The sequence below is a fragment of the Hippocampus guttulatus genome, chromosome 11 (genome assembly GCF_054856545.1).
Source record: "Hippocampus guttulatus isolate MCC_2025c chromosome 11, RoL_Hgut_1.0, whole genome shotgun sequence".
Lineage (NCBI taxonomy): Eukaryota > Metazoa > Chordata > Actinopteri > Syngnathiformes > Syngnathidae > Hippocampus > Hippocampus guttulatus.
The window spans coordinates 2,488,976-2,507,635 of NC_141271.1; the positions used below are offsets into that span (position 1 = coordinate 2,488,976).

The 18,660-nt window shown below is 42.3% G+C and overlaps 1 protein-coding gene across 7 annotated transcripts in view; it reads left to right on the forward strand.

Moving 5' to 3' along the window:
* The window catches only part of efnb2a (ephrin-B2a), a 42,569-nt gene that overhangs the window by 1,949 nt on the left and 21,960 nt on the right, over window positions 1-18,660 (forward strand). For all 7 annotated transcript variants that reach the window (XR_015102230.1, XR_015102231.1, XR_015102233.1 and 4 more), the window contains exons 2-4: window positions 9,737-10,020; window positions 16,195-16,287; window positions 18,059-18,169. Coding sequence is in view for 1 of the 7 variants with exons in the window: in XM_086123481.1 (XP_085979607.1) it covers window positions 9,737-10,020; window positions 16,195-16,287; window positions 18,059-18,169 (488 nt within the window). In the remaining 6 variants the exon portion in view is untranslated. The remainder of the gene's footprint in view (window positions 1-9,736; window positions 10,021-16,194; window positions 16,288-18,058; window positions 18,170-18,660) is intronic.

An 18,660-nucleotide genomic window follows, 5' to 3' on the forward strand; every position in this document is an offset into this window, starting at 1 on the left:
ATTCCCCAATTCATAATTTACCAGTGACAATTGCCTGCTCAGAGCAATTCATATTTGATAATTCAAGCAAATCAAAATGATTCAAGAATAGCAACATTTTTTTTTATCACAGCAACATTGTTTTATTCCCAGCAGTCTGCTTTTTTTTTTGCGATCACTGAGCGCCAACTCCAGATCAATCTACAGCAGATCACAGTTCCTTTGATACTGCGATATCCAATGGGACCACGTGGCTGTTAAGTGCTCATCTGTTCCAGTGACTATTAATGAAAGCAAAGTGAGTGTAAATCGTATCTATACAGACATGTTTTTGGGTGGGGTACGTGGGGAGTTTTCGCTTGGTGTAAGGGGCTAAGCTTTGCACTCTGCAGACAGCAAGCGTCTGGCTCTTTTTTTAGTCTCAACTCCCACAGCCGTGTCTCTATCAATGTAGAGGCCCAGCTATTGACTATCCAACGGATCGGGCACTTTTCACTTTTAAGTTCATCCATGATAGCTTTTTTTGCGATTCACACTACATTCTGTGTCGACACGCAGTGTCTTGGAGCAGTTGACTGTTTGGTGTATGACCTACTCGCGTCCTTGTGACGCAGCACACAATAAGCAATATAGAAAACGAATGGGCGAAAAATCAATGTCAATCTGTTTTCATTAGAGGAAGCTTTAAAATGTTGTGCCTTGTCAACTTTTATTTTGAACATGTGATGCTTGTCTGACCTTGGAATTTTAGCTCCCCCGACTGCCGCTAAAGCAGCAAACATTCCGCTGAATTAGCGCGTGCATGTGCGCATTCTTTTTGTCCTGTGTGTTATTTCAGGGGTAAAGGGTCAGACTGTGATATCATTGATTTAAATCTGTTTTGGGAGGTTTTATGCTCGTGGACCTAATGGCAATAATCAAGAAAGAATCAAAATTCATAAGTCGAAATGTCTAGAGGCTCAAAATTCTAACTTGCTTCAAGATAATTGTTTATTGACTAAGATAACCGCCCCCCCCCCATAAATAAACAACCCCTCACCCCCACAAAATATGGTAATTCTTCCACCCGTTTTGACCAATGGAGATTAGCAATGGAAAAAAAAATATGACAAACAACCCAACCATTTGATCTTGTTTAATTTGGAAGCTCTTGGAAAGTCGTCATGTCTCCTGAATATCTCTATTGAGCAGGCCAGCAATATGCTGGACAAACCAAATGTTGGCTTTTGCTCGGTCTCTCCTTTAGTTTTTCTTAGTCTGCCTCTTTGACTCTTTCAAGAAGGAGGAACATTTGAAATGTGAGGGCTCTCGGCCAGTTTAATGGCTTTGTGTGTAGGTGGGGTAGTGGATAAAGGAAACTCGAGGCTGGCTCTATAGATTTCTGTATGCATGCTACATGTGTGCATCTATGGAAAAAAGAATCCATCCACAAGGCCCATGGCTATGTCGATTAAACCCTATTGTTATGTGTACTGCCCTTATGCATGAACTATCCAAGAAAAAAAAGGAAACACCCAACCTCCACATTCTCCTCACCACACACACACACACACACACACACACACACGCCTCCTCCTAATCCATTTTGTAGTCGGGAGGGAGAAACAAAAGCGGGGTCTGCTTTACATGGTTTATGTAAAAAGAGCGCTCCCTCTCCTCCTCTGCAGTTCATTAAGAGATTACGAATAAGCCCAAAGGCCCTTTGTGACCGGGCAGTGGCGGGGGCAACCTCAGTGGGTTCCTTTGTTGTTTTGGGGGTTGGACTTCTGCTTAGAGATGCAGGTCCATCGTGAATGAGTGAAAAGAGCCTCGGTTCTGAAGGTTGTAATGATGACCCCCCTTCCTTCATTGACCCTACTTTTCAAAAAAATCCTCAAGTTTCAAAATGTATCCCCCGCCTTTCTCTCGGCAATCGATAGGGAGAAGGATCTGCCATTTTAATGTTGCAAAACTGGCTAGCTGTAATTGTGAATATTTGCTCAGGGATGAAACTAAAAGGTCAGTTAATTAAACCATGCGGTGTTTGACGGAGTGTTCAGATTGCCGAGGCTATGTGGCTGTTTTATGATGTCCGTTCCAGATCATCATTAGAATCATGTATTGAAACAAAAGAAAAAAACATTTTAAAAAAACCAAAGTGAAATGAAACAGAGCAGAACAAGAAAGCATCGGGGCCCCCTCGGGAAGAGGAGGGTAATTCTGATCCCGTAGCCCTGGCTTACTGGATGAAAGGTGCAGGGAGTGCAGACAGAGTCAGAGAGGACAAGAGGGGATAGGGTGACAGTCAGCATAAAGACCTCTGTCCCTTCGGCCCACAGAGGGCGAAAGCCACGGCGCTGCAAATAATTGAGAGTGGATTAACCTTCACTACACCTTGCCTTGCCTTCTTTGTCCATCGCCTTAATGAAACCTTGCGTTGCGGCCGGGATTCAAACACTTGCTCTTGATCAGCGGCTAGATATTCACCATCCCCTCCTTCTGCTTTGTTTTCACCTGAATTTGAGGCTCGAGGGAATAGACTTGAGGGGATATTCACAAAGGGATACACCAGGGTGGCCGTTGGTTTTTGTAACACAATAATCTATTGGTTGAAATTCATTAGTTGATAAGATAACCTCTCCCCTTTTCAAAAAAAAACAAAAACTCGTCACACATGCGCACCAAACTTAAAGGAGCAAAGGTAGCTCGACAAACAGATGGCACCCAAACAAATGCTCTTTCATGTCTCTGGTGTCACTCAAATGTTAACCCACGCTCGCAGGGCTTGTCATGTGGAATTTCACCCCCATTTGGCTCACGCATCTTGAGAGAAAGGCTTATAATTAAGTGGGCCAAACTGCTGGAAGATCAATTGTAACGTAAGCGGCTCTGGCTTGAAAGTATGTTTCCAACAAGACTTGTAAATAATTTTGTCAACACATTGGCAAGCCCTCTCAGTACTATTCAACCTTACACCTATAAATGATCTCGATTACCCATCAAATGTACACGCCTGCGTAGAGAGAAACAAGCACAGCTTGGCTTCTCTGTTGACTTTTGGAAGAGAGGATGGTCGGCAGATGGAGGGATTAAAGACACAAGAGTGTGTTTTATTGTGCTCGACACCATTTTCAGCAACTTCCAACGTCTTGATCCGCGCGGCTTGGGGTTGGAATCTCTTGCCACCTCATGATTCAGAGGGCTGCCCAGTTATCGATGCAGAGGACTACAATGTAATCTGAGATATACATACAGTACGTATATACTGTATAAAGACAGAAGGCACGCTGAGATATAAACGCAATGGCTTCCCAGAGGCTGTACATAAGACCAATTGTTCGTAAGTCGAGACATGTTAAATGTTAATGTATAATTGCCATTTGAGGCCATGAAAAAAACCCCAAAAAACGATCATTTGGTGCCAAAGAAAAGGAGTCGCAGGCGGCGTGTTGCACCACACTTGACTTATTTTTACTTGCCAAAAACAAGAAGTCAACCGAAACGCCGCCACAAAACAACACTCCATCCCGATCGCAGCCCTCAGCTATATGTTCAATGGGGGCAATATGTCAACAAGCTCCACAGTACGTAGTGCGTACCATCCCGTAACTTACCTTGAGAGTGAAGTCAATGTGCACACATAGACAAAAGGCGGAGACGGCATTGACTGAGATTTCTTAAAAGTGCTAAGTTCAGCTGAGACTGCTGAGTTGGCATTGCTGGGAAGACAGCGGCCTGACTTGTCTTCATTCTTCTTCTTCTTGACGGCGGCTGGCAAGATGACAGAGTGGTCTTCCTCTCCTTCCTATCGTTTCATTCTGTTGGAAATCCACCTCTGGAGTGGTGCTGCTCAGTGTGGGGTTGCAACTGATATGCAAAAGAACTACAGTACTGAACAGTGTGATGGTGGCACACGGTTAAAAATACGGTATTTTAGTAATATTTATGGCAGTCAGATGTTCGGAAATCAGGGACCCTGTGTGTGTGTGTGTGCGTGTGTGTGTTTGTCTACAAGCACCCTGAACCGGTTGCCAGTCAATCGCAGGGCACACAGAAACGAACAACCATTCGCGCTCACACTCACACCTAGGGACAATTCAGAGCGTCCAATCAGCCTGACATGCATGTTTTTGGAATGTGGGAGGAAACCGGAGCACCCGGAGAAAACCCACGCAGGCCCGGGGAGAACATGCAAACTCCACACAGGGAGGCCGGAGCTGGAATCGAACCCGGTACCTCTGCACTGTGAAGCCGACGTGCTAACCACTGGACTACCGGGCCGCATATATATATATATATATATATATATATATATATATATATATAGAGAGAGAGAGAGAGAGAGAGAGAGAGAGAGAGAGAGAGAGAGAGAGAGAGAGGAGAGGGGCGGCCCGGTAGTCCAGTGGTTAGCACGTCGACTTCACAGTGCAGAGGTACCGGGTTCAATTCCAGCTCCGGCCTCCCTGTGTCGAGTTTGCATGTTCCCCCCGGGCCTGCGTGGGTTTTCTCTGGGTACTCCGGTTTCCTCCCACATTCCAAAAACATGCATGGCAGGCTGATTGAACTCTCTAAAATTGTCCCTAGGTGTGAATGTGAGCGTGGATGGTTGTTTGTCTCTGTGTGCCCTGCGATTGGCTGGCAACCGATTCAGGGTGTCCCCCGCCTACTGCCCGAAGACAGCTGGGATAGGCTCCAGCACCCCCCGCGACCCTAGTGAGGATTAAGCGGTTCGGAAAATGGATGGATGGATATATATATATATACTGTATGTGTGTATATTCTGCCATAACATTCATCTAATCATCAGTTATTGACATGTGTAATTGATTCTGAGACTGGCCTCAACATGGTTTTTGAAGTATGTCACGTTATTTGCGCTACATATGGGCTGCAATTTTGAGCAGTTGTTAATTGGGAATACGTAAGTCATGTATGAATGGTTTCTCTGTAAACCTGAAAAATGTCTTCCCTTGACTTGGAGGCCATGTCGCTCTTTTGGCACTACAGTCAGAAACAATCCTAAAAATATAACAAAATGGATGTGCGGAAGAGTTGAAAGTGAGATCATGGGACAAGTAATATTATGATGTGTAACACTACCACGCGTTGAAAAACAGGCAAGGGAGGAACCACAGTACAATTAGGGAGGTGCAGAACAAATTAATCACTGGTGACAACTTGCATTCTCACAATTTTATCTTCCAAGTTGCCATTACTTCTGACCTTTTTATTTTTTATTTTTTAAGTTTCAAACAATCTTGACTTTTTCCATTGTGAAGATTTATATACGGTAATATTGCACATCATATTTTTCTATACGTTTCTTCTGGAATGAAACCAGAGTTATTTTTCACATTCGGGCTGTTCAGATCACACAGGATATAGCTTGTTTGACTCTGACAAAAACAGGATCAAAACAGAGACGGCAGCATGAGACAATGAAGTTTTCTTTGGCTCTCGCTTGTCTGCGGTGAGCGTATGATTAAGCTTCTCTGCGTTATCTCTGGAAACGTTTGATCTTCAGCAAGTTGCCCATTTCCTGCCGAGATAGCATTCATGCTAACTGGGCAGGAGTCTCACACCCAGAATGATTGTCGGAAAGTTTGCAATGAAATGTCTTATCAGCAAAGACCTTTTTTTCCTCCGTGTATGTACATAGGATGTTGGTCGATATCTTGGTGTCTGTCATTTCTTTGTGAAGAGTTTGTGATTTTTAGAAAGAGTGTTAGAAATGTGTTAAATCTTTCACACACACTCCCCCCCAAAAAAACATCAGTTGCAATGAAAACTGAAAGCTGTCGGAAAATGTTCATTCTTATGTTTTTATCTTCTGACAACATACTGCTTCCCTTTGTCCCCGTGTCCATCAGTACTTTGCCACTGAGTGTGTCCTTGGGGGCTGGAAAAGTATCCACTCGGCCTACTTAGCCGTTGTGCTTGACCGTATTCGTTCTTTGTGTGTATGTTGCGTGTGTACTTGTGCACATGCGATTGCCGGGAGCGAGAAAAAGATGATGCGTACTCGTTCGAGCGGGATGGAGAAAAGAATGTAAGTTCTGTATCTGTTCATTTGCAAGTTACAGCTCATCGGCGAAAACGAGCATTTCAGCAGAAATCACCTTATTAAAAAAATTCTATTCATTGATTCACCACCTGTCCCCCTTCAATTTAATTGTGTGCTTGTTGTTAATTATGAATTATCTGTGCCTTGCCACAAGTCCCCTGCGTGAGGTCTCCCCTGCCACACTGCGGGGGCTGCTTTTGTAGTAGTCAAAGGAAAAAAAAAAGATAAGCTTTACTTTGCTGTTCGGTCTGGGAGTTCAGAAAATTCCCCATGGTATCTGTCGGGAAGAGGACTAAAGGTAGTCCAAAGAGGCAGTGTCAATCCCCATCTCTTTAAAATTAGAATTGATATTGAAAGAAAATACAAGAGGCGAATAAATACTCAAAGTTGACTACAACTTGACAAAAGTATGGACTAAAATAAACAGTAAACCATGTCAATTGTAACTCAACAACATATAAATAAAATGAAGATCAGGAGCAATGAAGTCCTTAGTTCCGCACTCTTGGCAGCGATCTCTTTATGAAGGACAGCCAACTTCTACTAATGGCCTCTCCACGGAGACATTAGATACAGTTAGGGCTGTCACGATCACAAATTTTCCCTGATGATATATTTTCTCAGAAACTATCATGATAAATTATCGTGTTGTTTTTAATGCCATTGAAATTGTGATTGAGCAAAAAATAATTCAAGTACATCATTTTAAGTGCAATTATCATTCAATTCTGAATTGCACTGAACGTTTGCATTGAAATGTAATAAAATATCTTAGATATCGAAAAAAAAAGGGGAAATAAAAATGACTCGGGGTGTCTGTCGGAAAATACATTTCTGACAAATATTAACAACCTTTACAACCATATACTGTACTGTCTGTCGTGGCAGAGCAAAAAGCGTCTTCTTTCACCTCGATGTAGAAGGCTGGAATGGCTGCTTGGGCATCCACGTCTTTAGGCAATTTGCTTAGTCTGCAGTTGGGTTAAAAGTGAAAGAATAATCGCAGGAAATATCACAGCGCTATTAATTATCATCATCATTATCATAATTGACTGTGTATGATTTTTTTTTTCACACACAGTCATCAGAGATACATTTCTTTCTGTATCTGCAAGTGGTGTATGCTGACAGGCAGAAAAATGAAATGTTCTTCCATTCAAGGGCAAAAGGAAGGAACAATCAGACCGTGAATCCAACTGTTGCCATTCATCCAACAGAATAAGTCAGATCATATCAGCTTTACGTTCAATTAAAGAAAGCCTAGATTTCACAAATCAGTACTTTTCAGTACTCCAACTGCTCAATACGCTCCTAAATAAAAGCCAGCGTTATGGAATAAGTCTCATATGATGTACGTAGGCTGATGTGTTTAACGCACAGCAATTTCAAGCGAGCTGTGAGCTCACTTCTGGCACTAGAAACTGGTATCTTGTGCCAGTCACGAGTGTCTTCAAGTTTCTTTTGGGCGTAGTGCATGAAGCAAGCAAAGAAAAGAGGGCCATAAGGATAGCTGTTAGCCAAACGCAGGGTTGCGCTGGATAGCATTACCGCTACTTGGCTATTGTTAGCGGTATTGTACATGGTGCAGTGGCTCATTAATAAATGAGAAAAAGCCTTGCGCGTGCCGTGTGAAGCGATGGGACACAAGCGAACAGTCGAGGTGAACCGTTTAGACAGGATTCAAAAGCAGTTGCAGCTCTCGTGTGCACGTGCGCGTGTGGTTGAGTGCCTGCACAGTGGCGAACAGGGTGATGGAAGAGGCAAAACAAAAGAAGCGCGAGTGGATTTTGATAATGTACTGTATGTCAACAAACGCGCATGTAAATGACCATTTAGCAGGTCCCCCAAAAACGATGCTCATTTTTTCTCATGGAGTCAATATGTAATTATCGCGACAGGCCAATGTTACAGCATAAAACTTCAAGACCCAAATGGCAAAATTCAAGACTTCCTCAGTACTTTTGAAGGTGTCACTTGCAAATTCATACATTTATGAAGCCATACACTTTGATCCGTTAAGACTCACACACATTGTCGCAATCATTTAATTCCATTCCAACTTTAAAGGGAATAAAAATACAAAGTGCATTTGTCCTACATCACTTCAAAGTGCATGAAACCACAAACTGTTTTCAGGAATGTTTTTGTGGGTGTTCTCCACTTGTGAATAAACACTAATATATATATATAAAAGACGGCTGGGATAGGCTCCAGCACCCCCCGCGACCCTAGTGAGGATTAAGCAGTTCGGAAAATGGATGGATGGATATATACCTGTATATATTATAAAGTGTGTGTGTGTGTGTGTGTGTGTGTGTGTGTGTGTGTGTGTGTGTGTGTGTGTGCGCGTGTGTGTGTGTGTGTGTGTGTGTGTGTGTGATTTCAGTGAGCCAGGTTATATGTTTGTAAGTTAGTGAGTTCGATGACACTTTTTTTAAACACAATGTTCTGAGCATCTGATGCATTTCTTTCTGGGTACAACAATAAATAATGTATGCACTATTTACATACATTTTTTATGCCTTGTCCACACGTTGACGGATATTTTCAAAACACTGCACTTTCGTCTTGAACAAGTGACCATTTGATAACTTTATCCAGGGTGCATACTTTCCAAAGGTTCATCTTCGTTATCTGCCTCTGGGGAAACCAGCTCCTTTTCGGCAAGATCTGATCTTATAGACACTTTCTTTGTTTAAATATTACAACATCTCTCTTGACATTATTTCCTTATGTGCTGATTTCATTCAGTGGAGTGACAGACACGAGTGCATTTTACTTGCGTGTAAATTAATCTTATTTTATTTTTCCCTCGGAGATGCGGAAAATATAGCTGTTGTTTTATTAAAAATGTTTGTTTATATGTGTGGACAGAATCAAATGACTGGGTGAGTCTTTCATTCATTTCTTTTTTGCGCATTTATTTTTGATGAAACTGGGCTTGCAATGTAATTGTCTCCAGACTCCTGCAGCCTGTCAACGCCCTCACACACATAGAATACACTTGATGAAACTCAAGGATAATCTTCGGTTGGAGTCATGAAAAGTCATCATCGTAGCTTTCACCAGCTCGTCCTCACATCGGTAACTTCCTTGAACCGTGCTGAAGTATTATATTTTTACAAATGTATCTTTTAGGAAAGATGGTTTGTTTTAATACCCGAATCTGTGGGTAACATGCCTGATTTGATTTGATTTGACTTGGGGCACAGCAAATAAAGGCTGAGTTTCAATTCAATGCGAATGAGAATATGTGGATCATCGGAATGCTGCAGGGCCTCTTCATACTTGAGACTAAATGGCGCTATTATTTTACGTTTGGGAAATATTTAGGGAAATTAAATTACACTCCCAGACAAAGGCCTCCAGGCTTCCTGCCGATGAATTCCTGCTACTGTTGCTGTTGTTGAAATGTTGCCACACAAAGCAAGGCTTTTTTTTTCTCCCTATTGTTTTGTTGTTGTGTCCTGCTATTTCTTACATGGCAACGTTTCCAGAACGTTGAATAAGATTTGTACATATTTGTTTTCTGTTCAACAGCTAAATTCAAGGACATAGCTACGAAATGTTGGGACATGTATTTGATGACGATGACGATGATGACGATTCTTTTAATTTTCAAAAAAGTCCATAACAAATGCAACAAAACGCAATGCTTAATGAATGTCAAGTCATGTGCGAGAGTAAAGTTGCGTTTTTCTTTTCTTCTTTCAGATTTGTGCCAGGACAAGGTGTGGTACTCTACCCTCAGATCGGTGATAAATTGGACATTGTGTGCCCTCGAGTGGATGGTGGGGTGGGTGAGGGAGTGGAGTATTACAAAGTGTATATGGTGCCCAGGGAGCAGCTGGAGAGCTGCACCATTACCAAGGCTGACACGCCACTCCTTAACTGTGTCAAGCCTGACCAGGACGTAAAGTTCACCCTCAAGTTTCAGGAGTTCAGCCCCAACCTTTGGGGTTTGGAGTTCTTCAGGGGAAAAGACTATTACATCATCTGTAAGTATCAATAATATCTCCAATGCGATCTAAAATATCCGTTGAAATGTATCTTCGTGTTTAGTTGCGACCTTGAGCTTTGTTTTGTGACTTTGACCCAGCTGTTTTGATTCTCTCGGCGTGTAATAATCCACTCTGAGAATTACGTGGGTCAGTCTACATTCCTGATCACCTGTGACGTGCTAACATCCTCAGGGAAGTTTTGCCGGGGTTTAGTGAAGGCCTCCTGGGTTGTATATGGGAGGTGGACTGAACCATCTGTGTGGTGCAGAGGGTGTGGGGGGGTATATTGAAGATAAGACCATCTGTGAGGCTCTGCCACCGCCATCTGTGTGCTGTCACCGTAGAGGAAGGCAATATTTCTTCGTCTCTAGACGGAAGGGGAAGAAGAAGTGGTGTTTTCGGATAGGGAGAGAATTGCTGGAAATAGTAATTTATCCAAACAATGTCGGATTGTATTGTGCAATTCAATTAAGAGTCAGCATAGGAAACCTCCCGCAGTAACCTCCCCGTTCTGACTCTTGCGCAACATGTGCAGGGGCGCGCCTTATGAAAAGCAGTTGTTTCGGAAACAAAACATCTTCGCGGCTAATGACGGGTGCAAATTTTGGCAACGACGGCTTCTCTTAAACCAAACAAGTGTCCCCGTTGTCCTATTTGCATTGACATGTCTCTCTGTAGGAGCTCGCATTGGTCATTTATGTCCATATAGGTGAGAGCTTTCGCCCCGGTCTTGCGGCTTATTCCACAGACACTCAGTCAGTCACGGGTGTCCACAGAAGCTGAACAAACACGAAAAAAGATGCACGTGTGTGCGCTGAAAGACGCAAGAGAACCAAAGTGCACAAGCTCAATTACCCAACTCTTACCTCTTTCCTAGCTCGCTTCACCAAAACGCTGCAATTAAATATTGATGGGTTAATGTTGGCGTTTTCCGCTTTGATGCTCCAAGAGAAATCTGCCTGTTTTCCTGCCACTCAATGTCATCAGTTTGGGATTAGACTCGACATAATCGGGTTCAATTTAGAGAACAGGAATGAGTAAGCGATGAAGAGGCGTCCCATCTACAAGTAGAGGGCGAGGTACTGTACATGTTCAGAGAAACAGATGTGTGACGATAATGTTGAATATTGTCGCACTGCCCGGGAGTGCAGCTTGTGGCAGCTTTCCCTGTGCACACACTGTTCAGATGCACGCTCCGTACGGCAACAAGAGACGTCCTCTTAGCTCCGGTAGCTAGAGATTATGTCTCCCCGCTCACACAGCGTTATCGCAGCATGAGCAAAGAATAATTTTCAATTTCCAAAAGCTTCCCACGAAATACATCTTGCCCGCTTTCAAAACAAAGGGTTCTCGATAATGGCTTTTTATATTGCATGCAAAGTGCCCTCATTCGACATCCACCCCTCAAAAATGCTCATGTGTCACCCTCAAGAGAAGGAGAAATTGGTCTTTTTTTCGAGTGAGTCGTATTTTTCTGTTAATTGCCTCTTTAGTCTATCTCTTGCTTCAGCTCTGCAGCTGTTGCAGCCGACCGCATTTGAATGATGGCGTCGATGCTGTGATGCAGTGATGATCTTTTTTTTTTTTTTTTGGATTAAGAAAAACCTCACACAAACACAAAACATAATAAATAAATAATAAATAAAAAAAGATAAGATGGAGAATGAAATTAGATGCGCAGCGGAAAGCGCCGGTCCTTGCTTCTGGGTGTAATTGCTTGTGAGACAACAATAGTTATTGTGTCAAGTATGTTTAGTAGTAGAAGCGTATACAGTGACCTGAAAAAAAAAACAACAACAAAAAAACTTGGGTCTGTATGCACATTGTAGCGTCCATTCTTTGCAGCCTCACACCGAAGATTTACTGCAAGGATTTGATTAGTCTTTTGGAGCGAGCGCTCGATACATAATTAATTAACCAGCGTTTAATCCTCCATGTCCTCTCTCAATTGCCAAGGAACCCACATCCATTCAAAAGATCTGGATCTCAACCAATTGGATTAGCGCTGCTTTATGCTGATAAACTGCGCAAAGGCTAGACTTAGATTACATGGATCAACCTACACAATCAATTCAAGCATATTGATTCAAATATGTTCTCCGGATCTCATTTTTTGACAGACATTCAAGTCTATTTCCTGTTGCTAAAAATAAATCTGTGATTTCTGTCGGTGCTTCCGTGTGTGTAAGCAGGCTGCTTGACACATGTTGTGTTGCATCTGTCCAACAGGCAGCTTTATGTCTGCAGATATTTCTGTCACTGTGCCTACAAGTGTGCACGATATGCTTTCACGCACGCCCGTGTCTGTGAATGTGTCTTTAAGTGGCCGCGCTTGCCGCTCCAGTTGGGAGGCAAATGGATTTGATGTGATCGTTTGCGGCAGCGTGGCCTGAAGATGAGCCTTTGTTAGCAAGATTACAGTACGCGAGCATCGGGGAGAACAATTACAGGTCCGTGATAGACGTATCGAAAGAAAGACGCAGTGAAGTCGAGTGACTGGAGTTAAGAACAACAAAAGGGAGGAGCGAAAAATAGATCTCCTCGAAAAGAGCGAATGCAGCACGTTTCAGACGGAGAAAGAAACTATAATCACATCTCAGTGAAAAGAGTCATTTGCATGGAAAATAAGCAAATGGAAGTTCCATTCATTAAAGGTTTCATTATCCAATCACGAATAGGCTCAAACAAACAACAACAAAAAATTGTATGTGGTGATGGATTTGTGGAAAAAATCTCAAATGATTGGATTTGAAACCTGTCACATATGATGCAACCATTTCTCATGTCTGGAATAAATGGTTAATTTGTTCATCATCTACCCGAACAATGTCGACCTTTGAATTCCTTTTGAGGTGATGGGCAGCACTTGTTATGAGACAGCGTTGATTTTCGGGGTGACCTGTCTTTTGGCCTGGCCTTTTTCTCAGGGTCATTGCTAAGGTGCCCACTGTCACAGGTGATTTGGCAAAGAGTGCTGACGGGAATCAACCAGGCCACAACCCCTACACTGAGATGATGGCTTCACGCTCCTTAGCGACCCTACAGATGGCAATTACGCTTCATATTTATGTACCGGTAGATCATAGCTGTCTTGGTTGCGCTTGGTTTTATCATCTCGTTTCTCTCTGTGTGCGCAACACAATTTGTCTTTCTGCTTATCTGTATTTCTGGAATCACTTGTGTCACTGTCTCATAACGCCGCGTTTGTTCTCCTGTATGTAAATCAAACCCACAACATAGAACAATGAAAGCAAAGTAAATTCCAGTCTTTATGACAAGATAATCCACAGAAGCAGCCAAAATTTACAGCGTCCGGCGTCGAGTAAAACGGCCGCACTCTCACAGCTTCCTAATTGAGGAAAATGCAATTACATTTTTAATGTTAGCTGAATTGTCTCAATTAGCTCTGGCGGTAAACACTCTCCAAGCTATCCGCAACACTGGAGGTTTTTCACCTTAGTGCATTAGGTACTTGAAATCGCATCTCACAATTGACTGTCTAGTTAAACGTTTGATGCTTTTCCACTCTTTCAATTTAACACACGCGAGAAAGGGAACTTTAAGATGTGAAATCAAATTCAGAACGGGCGAAGGCTGCAGGCGCATTTAAGATCGGGAGGATGTTCATTGAATGCTGTTGATCATTTCACAGGTATCTTACAAAAGGAAGAGAATCAGGACACATAGGTTGACCATTGTCATTTTGTTGAGGCCATTTGTGACGTGATGTGGCGTGAAACCAAGAAATTTGTTCTGGGCAGGAAGGCATGTTCAAGTGAGAAAGACTGTATGAAGGTTTTAGTGACATACTGGATGACCTCCAGGGCCAGTTCCATCCATCCGTCCATCCATTTTCTGTACCGTTTACATTTTACGAGGTCATTGGCTAGTTAGAGCCCATCTCATCTGACATTGGACAAAAGACAGACTGCACTCAGTAAAAGGAAACAATTGCATTCACAGAAGAAAAAAGACATTGGATACTTGTGAACAGCACGAAAGGGAGAAAAGTAATTACATTAAAGTTGGTCGACCTGTCAGTCCTTTCATCCATAGTGTGTGCCCAAAATGTATATGGGTTGTACTGCATTGTGTCTGTTGGTTAAGTCAGTTGAGTCTTAACATGACTTTTTTTCGTGCTGCAGCTAGAGGATTTTTCCCGATGTCCGCTCCTCGCGATGGCTTTTTTTTTTCACAATTGTGTGCGCACACGAATGCATGCGTAAAATTTCCAACCACTAAACTTCTAACCACATTGAAAGTTTTAAATAAATCACATTCTGCAGCGATCCTCCTTATCCATCACTAGTGGCCTGCAAAACACAGAAGACCAGTAGATTTTTTTTTCCACCTTCCTGTCCTTCATCATGTCCTGACTGTCAGTCTTGTTTCATGCCAATGGATGTTGAAAATGTAATCCCTTTGGGATTGCTTTGCATGAACCAGGTCCAATAACCAATCATGTAACCCAGCAATGAGGGGTAGCCCGTTATTTCTAACGGGCTGGTCTTTCAATCAATCCATCATGTGTCTGGCATGTTTCAGATGGGCTGCTCTGTCTTCCTGAGCCCATTAAACCAACACATTATGTTTAAATCCAAGTCTGGCTTGCCTGGCACAACAGCTTTAACTCTGTACGTAACAGGACCAATACTTTTCCCTGCAGTTGTGTTGCAAATCAAATGAAACCAACCTTCTTGGCCTTCTTTTGGTTCCGACACTGTGTGATTGTACCCGAAATACTCTTTCTTTTCATTTATTGCCTTACACCTGTCTGCACAAATGTGCCATGCCATAAACACAACTGTAAAAACATGCCCTCACGGTGTTAAGTCACTCACAAGTCAACAGTGTCGCTTAATGATCTCCAACAGGATTGTTAAATTCTTGTGTGTTGTGCTAACAGGTTTATGAAGCGCTCGCTCGCACACACACGGACACAAAATCACAGAAGCGCAAGCCCTTAAGGAGCTTTGTCTGTAATGTGCTTTTGGGCCACTACTGGAAAGCCACAGGTCAGTGAGTGAGAGAGGCAATGGGCAAGAGGAGGGAGAATGGAAGGAGGGAGGGAGCCCTTGTTATCATCCTCTTTGTGTCTTCTCCCATCACAGCAAGGGGATCCAGATCAAAACAGTAGCCGAGAGAAGAAAAACAAAGACAACCAAGGCAAATGGGGAGAGAGAGGAAACTGGGCTTAATTTTTCAAATGAGTATCTTTCTGAAGGCTCTGTCGTGCTTGCACGAAAAAAAAAATCGCAGTAATGGGAGTGGAACATGTGGTGGTGATAGGGAGGGGTGATGAGCAAAAAGGGTTTCGTAAGGCAGTAGTAAAGGTGGGGTGTTGTTCAGAGGAGGGGATAGAGAATGAGATCTTGGGACAAGAAGCAGGCAAAGGAAGGGGGCGGGAGGTTGTCCGAGGATGGTGGAGGCAGATGTAGTGAATGCGGGCCACTGCACTCTGGCAAGAAGCCAAGCTGCTAAGCCCTGGCAGCTCGTTAGCTTCGATGTTACTGACCTGATAGACCACAAGCTCTACCCCGCCCCTGCCCCCCCCCCCCCCCCTTTTTCACTCAAACCACCAACCAACTGCAGTGCTTCTTCCCAGCCGCTAGAGACTACATACTAGGTAATAGCAACCACATTGAGTGGTGGAACCTTTGGGTCTTGAAACCATCATACTTATTAGGGCCCGACCAATTTAACTGGCCGATACACATTACGCACATTACATATCAACACATTACAACAAAAGACAAAGATAAACATTGAAACGTTCTTGGAAAAAAATGGGGTGGGGGAGGATAGTTTTCTCTCTGTTGTATAGTGAATCAAATGATATGCTGTTGATTAATCACATATTGGACAATGGATTTTTTTTGGTGTTCCATTTAAAGACCTCCTTTTCAAACCAAGAAACACTCGAAACTATTGTCGCAGGGTTTGTTATACTGAATCTCCTCCATGCTCATCATCATTCATTAGGGGCCGATTGACAAAGTTAATGGATTCATTTTGTCTTTTTACCTCTTTGCTTGTCTTTCTGAACTAACTGCCCCCCCACCCCCCCAAAAAAAAGATAAACCGGAGGCATATCCTGTTTAGCAATCCAGGCTACCAAGAAAACATTGATCATTCTAACCTTTTTTTTTTAAATCTCTCTTTGTCCTGTAGCTACTTCAAATGGCACGATGGAGGGAATCGACAACCAGGACGGGGGAGTATGTAAGACCATGTCCATGAAGATGGTCATGAAAGTGGGACAAAGTGAGTATTAGTAAATTATAGTAAGAGGAAGCAATGAGCAGCCGCCACAGCAGTGTTCGTTCAGTGTAAAAATAAAAATAAAAAATTGTGTAACATTCGACAAATGTAATGTTTTGATAAGGCCACAAGAGACTTGAATGAGTTTGGAATGAAGAGAAAGACACATTCAAACAATTGTGCAAGCTTGCAAGCGGTGAAAACATCTGCAGTTTTGAACCCATACAATTGTCATCTTTTTATAGATACACACAAACTTTTATCACAAGCACCACCCACACGGTAGCACAGTTATAAAACCAGATCCTATTAATTAATCTAATAATTTTTCCAGAATCAGGTGCTATTTTTGCAATTCCCAGAGGCTGGCACATTTTCTTGAGGTACCGTGTTGAAAATAGCGCAATGTTTATGCTTTGAGATAACGTACAAGCAGTTCTCGACTTATATAGTTCCATTCCCCCAAAAAATGTGTAACCCAATGTTTTACATAAGTCGGAAAACGCGCCCTCGCCTCTTTCAATATCCATGAAATGATATTAAACTCTTTTGGGATTATAGTTTATAATCCATTTAAAGTTTAAACTGCCTCATACAATAGATACAATTTCAAACTTTTGGTTTATCATGGGTTTGGGTTACTTTTTTTTTTTTTGCTATCCGTGGCTTTCCCGATCCCACGCGAATAGCCGTTTACTTTCTTTATGACACAAATGTCACAGGTCGAAACAAGTGACCGTCTACGGCTAGTGTGAAGAACACACACAGTTAGAGTTCGTGTGCATTGAATCAGGCAAGCCAAGGTATGGATGCATGGTATTCTAAAATAATTATAATAAATAATGATTTTTTAAAAGTTATTCATTAACAAACAAGGTAAATCAAAGCAAGATAAAAATGAGAAATAATAAGTCTAAAAAACAAAAGATGCTCTGTGACACAGAGGATCGACTTCCCAGCAAAGATGACAACAGGCCACGCTACAATGATCAGAGACTTACTGAAGGAAAACGGAACAAAATACAAACATCCTGACAAGACAACAATGCACACCAGGACAAGTCACGCTTTGCCGGAGAGGGCTGATTGGCAATCACAAGGATCACGTTCGACAAGACCATGTGGAGACAATGACATGATGGGTGGTAGAAAATGACGGCATAAACTGGGCAAAAGTCAACAATGTAGAACCAAAAAAGAATCATAATGCCATACCTAGCATACATCACACTGCCGTGCTATGCAAATCCTAAAAACCACAGTGGTGGTTTTTAACTCTCATTATCATGATATACTATTCATAATTTTGTTGTTGTGTTGTTGTTGTCATTTTGGCTTAGATGGAAATGTGAGTACCGTATTTTCTGCACTATGAGGCACTTCTGAGTATAAGCCACACCTTCAATTAATTGCCCATTTTAAAATAGTGTTCATATATAGGGTGCACCGCATTACAAGGTGCAGAAAATCCAAGTTACAATAGTGGCTGAGGTTGCGGTATGCATCCACTAGATGGAGCTACGCGAAAGAGCTACAATTCAATACATTACAATACAATACAACACAATACAGCTTTAGTTATATAGCGCTTTCACAACCGCTGCAAGTGTAAAAAAGCGCTTTACAGATCATTGAAAATACTATGTCCAAGAAATCAGAATATTGATCCATATGTGAGGCCCCGAATTATAAGGTGCACTGTCGGCTTTTGAGAAAATTGAATGCTTTTCTGTACTTGAAAACTCAAAACTGTACCTTGATTGTGTTTTTTCAGATCCCGCTGACCCGATTTCACCCAAAGACAGACCCACCAGGGTTCCCTACTCTCCGAAACACCCAGACAGCAAGGACACCCACAAAAATAATGAAGTGCTGGAGAAGCCAGGTGAGTTCATCTTCTGCCATTTTAAAATCAGCATAAGTGGTCACTGAGTGGAGAATTTATTCAAACAATCGGGGATTACAAAGGAAGTGTCGAAAAGAATGGACCCCAATTAATCCGTCTGTAATTGAATGTCAGCTATTAACGTGATAGGCATATGTGGCCTCTTCACTCTCAAGGACTTTAAAGTCATCATTATGCTGGTGCACTCCCATGTACTGCAATCCATCATTGAAGTGACATTTTCAGCAAAATGAACTGATGGTGTGCCTTCTTTTGAACCCTGCTCCATTCTTGTCCCACCAAAATTTGTACAAAAGCAAAATGAAAATATCCATATGCATGCATCAGACATTTCTTTAGAATTTCATTCAAAACTCTAAAAACAATGCTTTGCTCCGACTATATTTTCCCCTGTATTAATGTCCTGTGCTATCATAAAAATAAAAAAAAGTCCCCCTTCATGTCAGCTGCTACCAGGAGCATATGGGCAT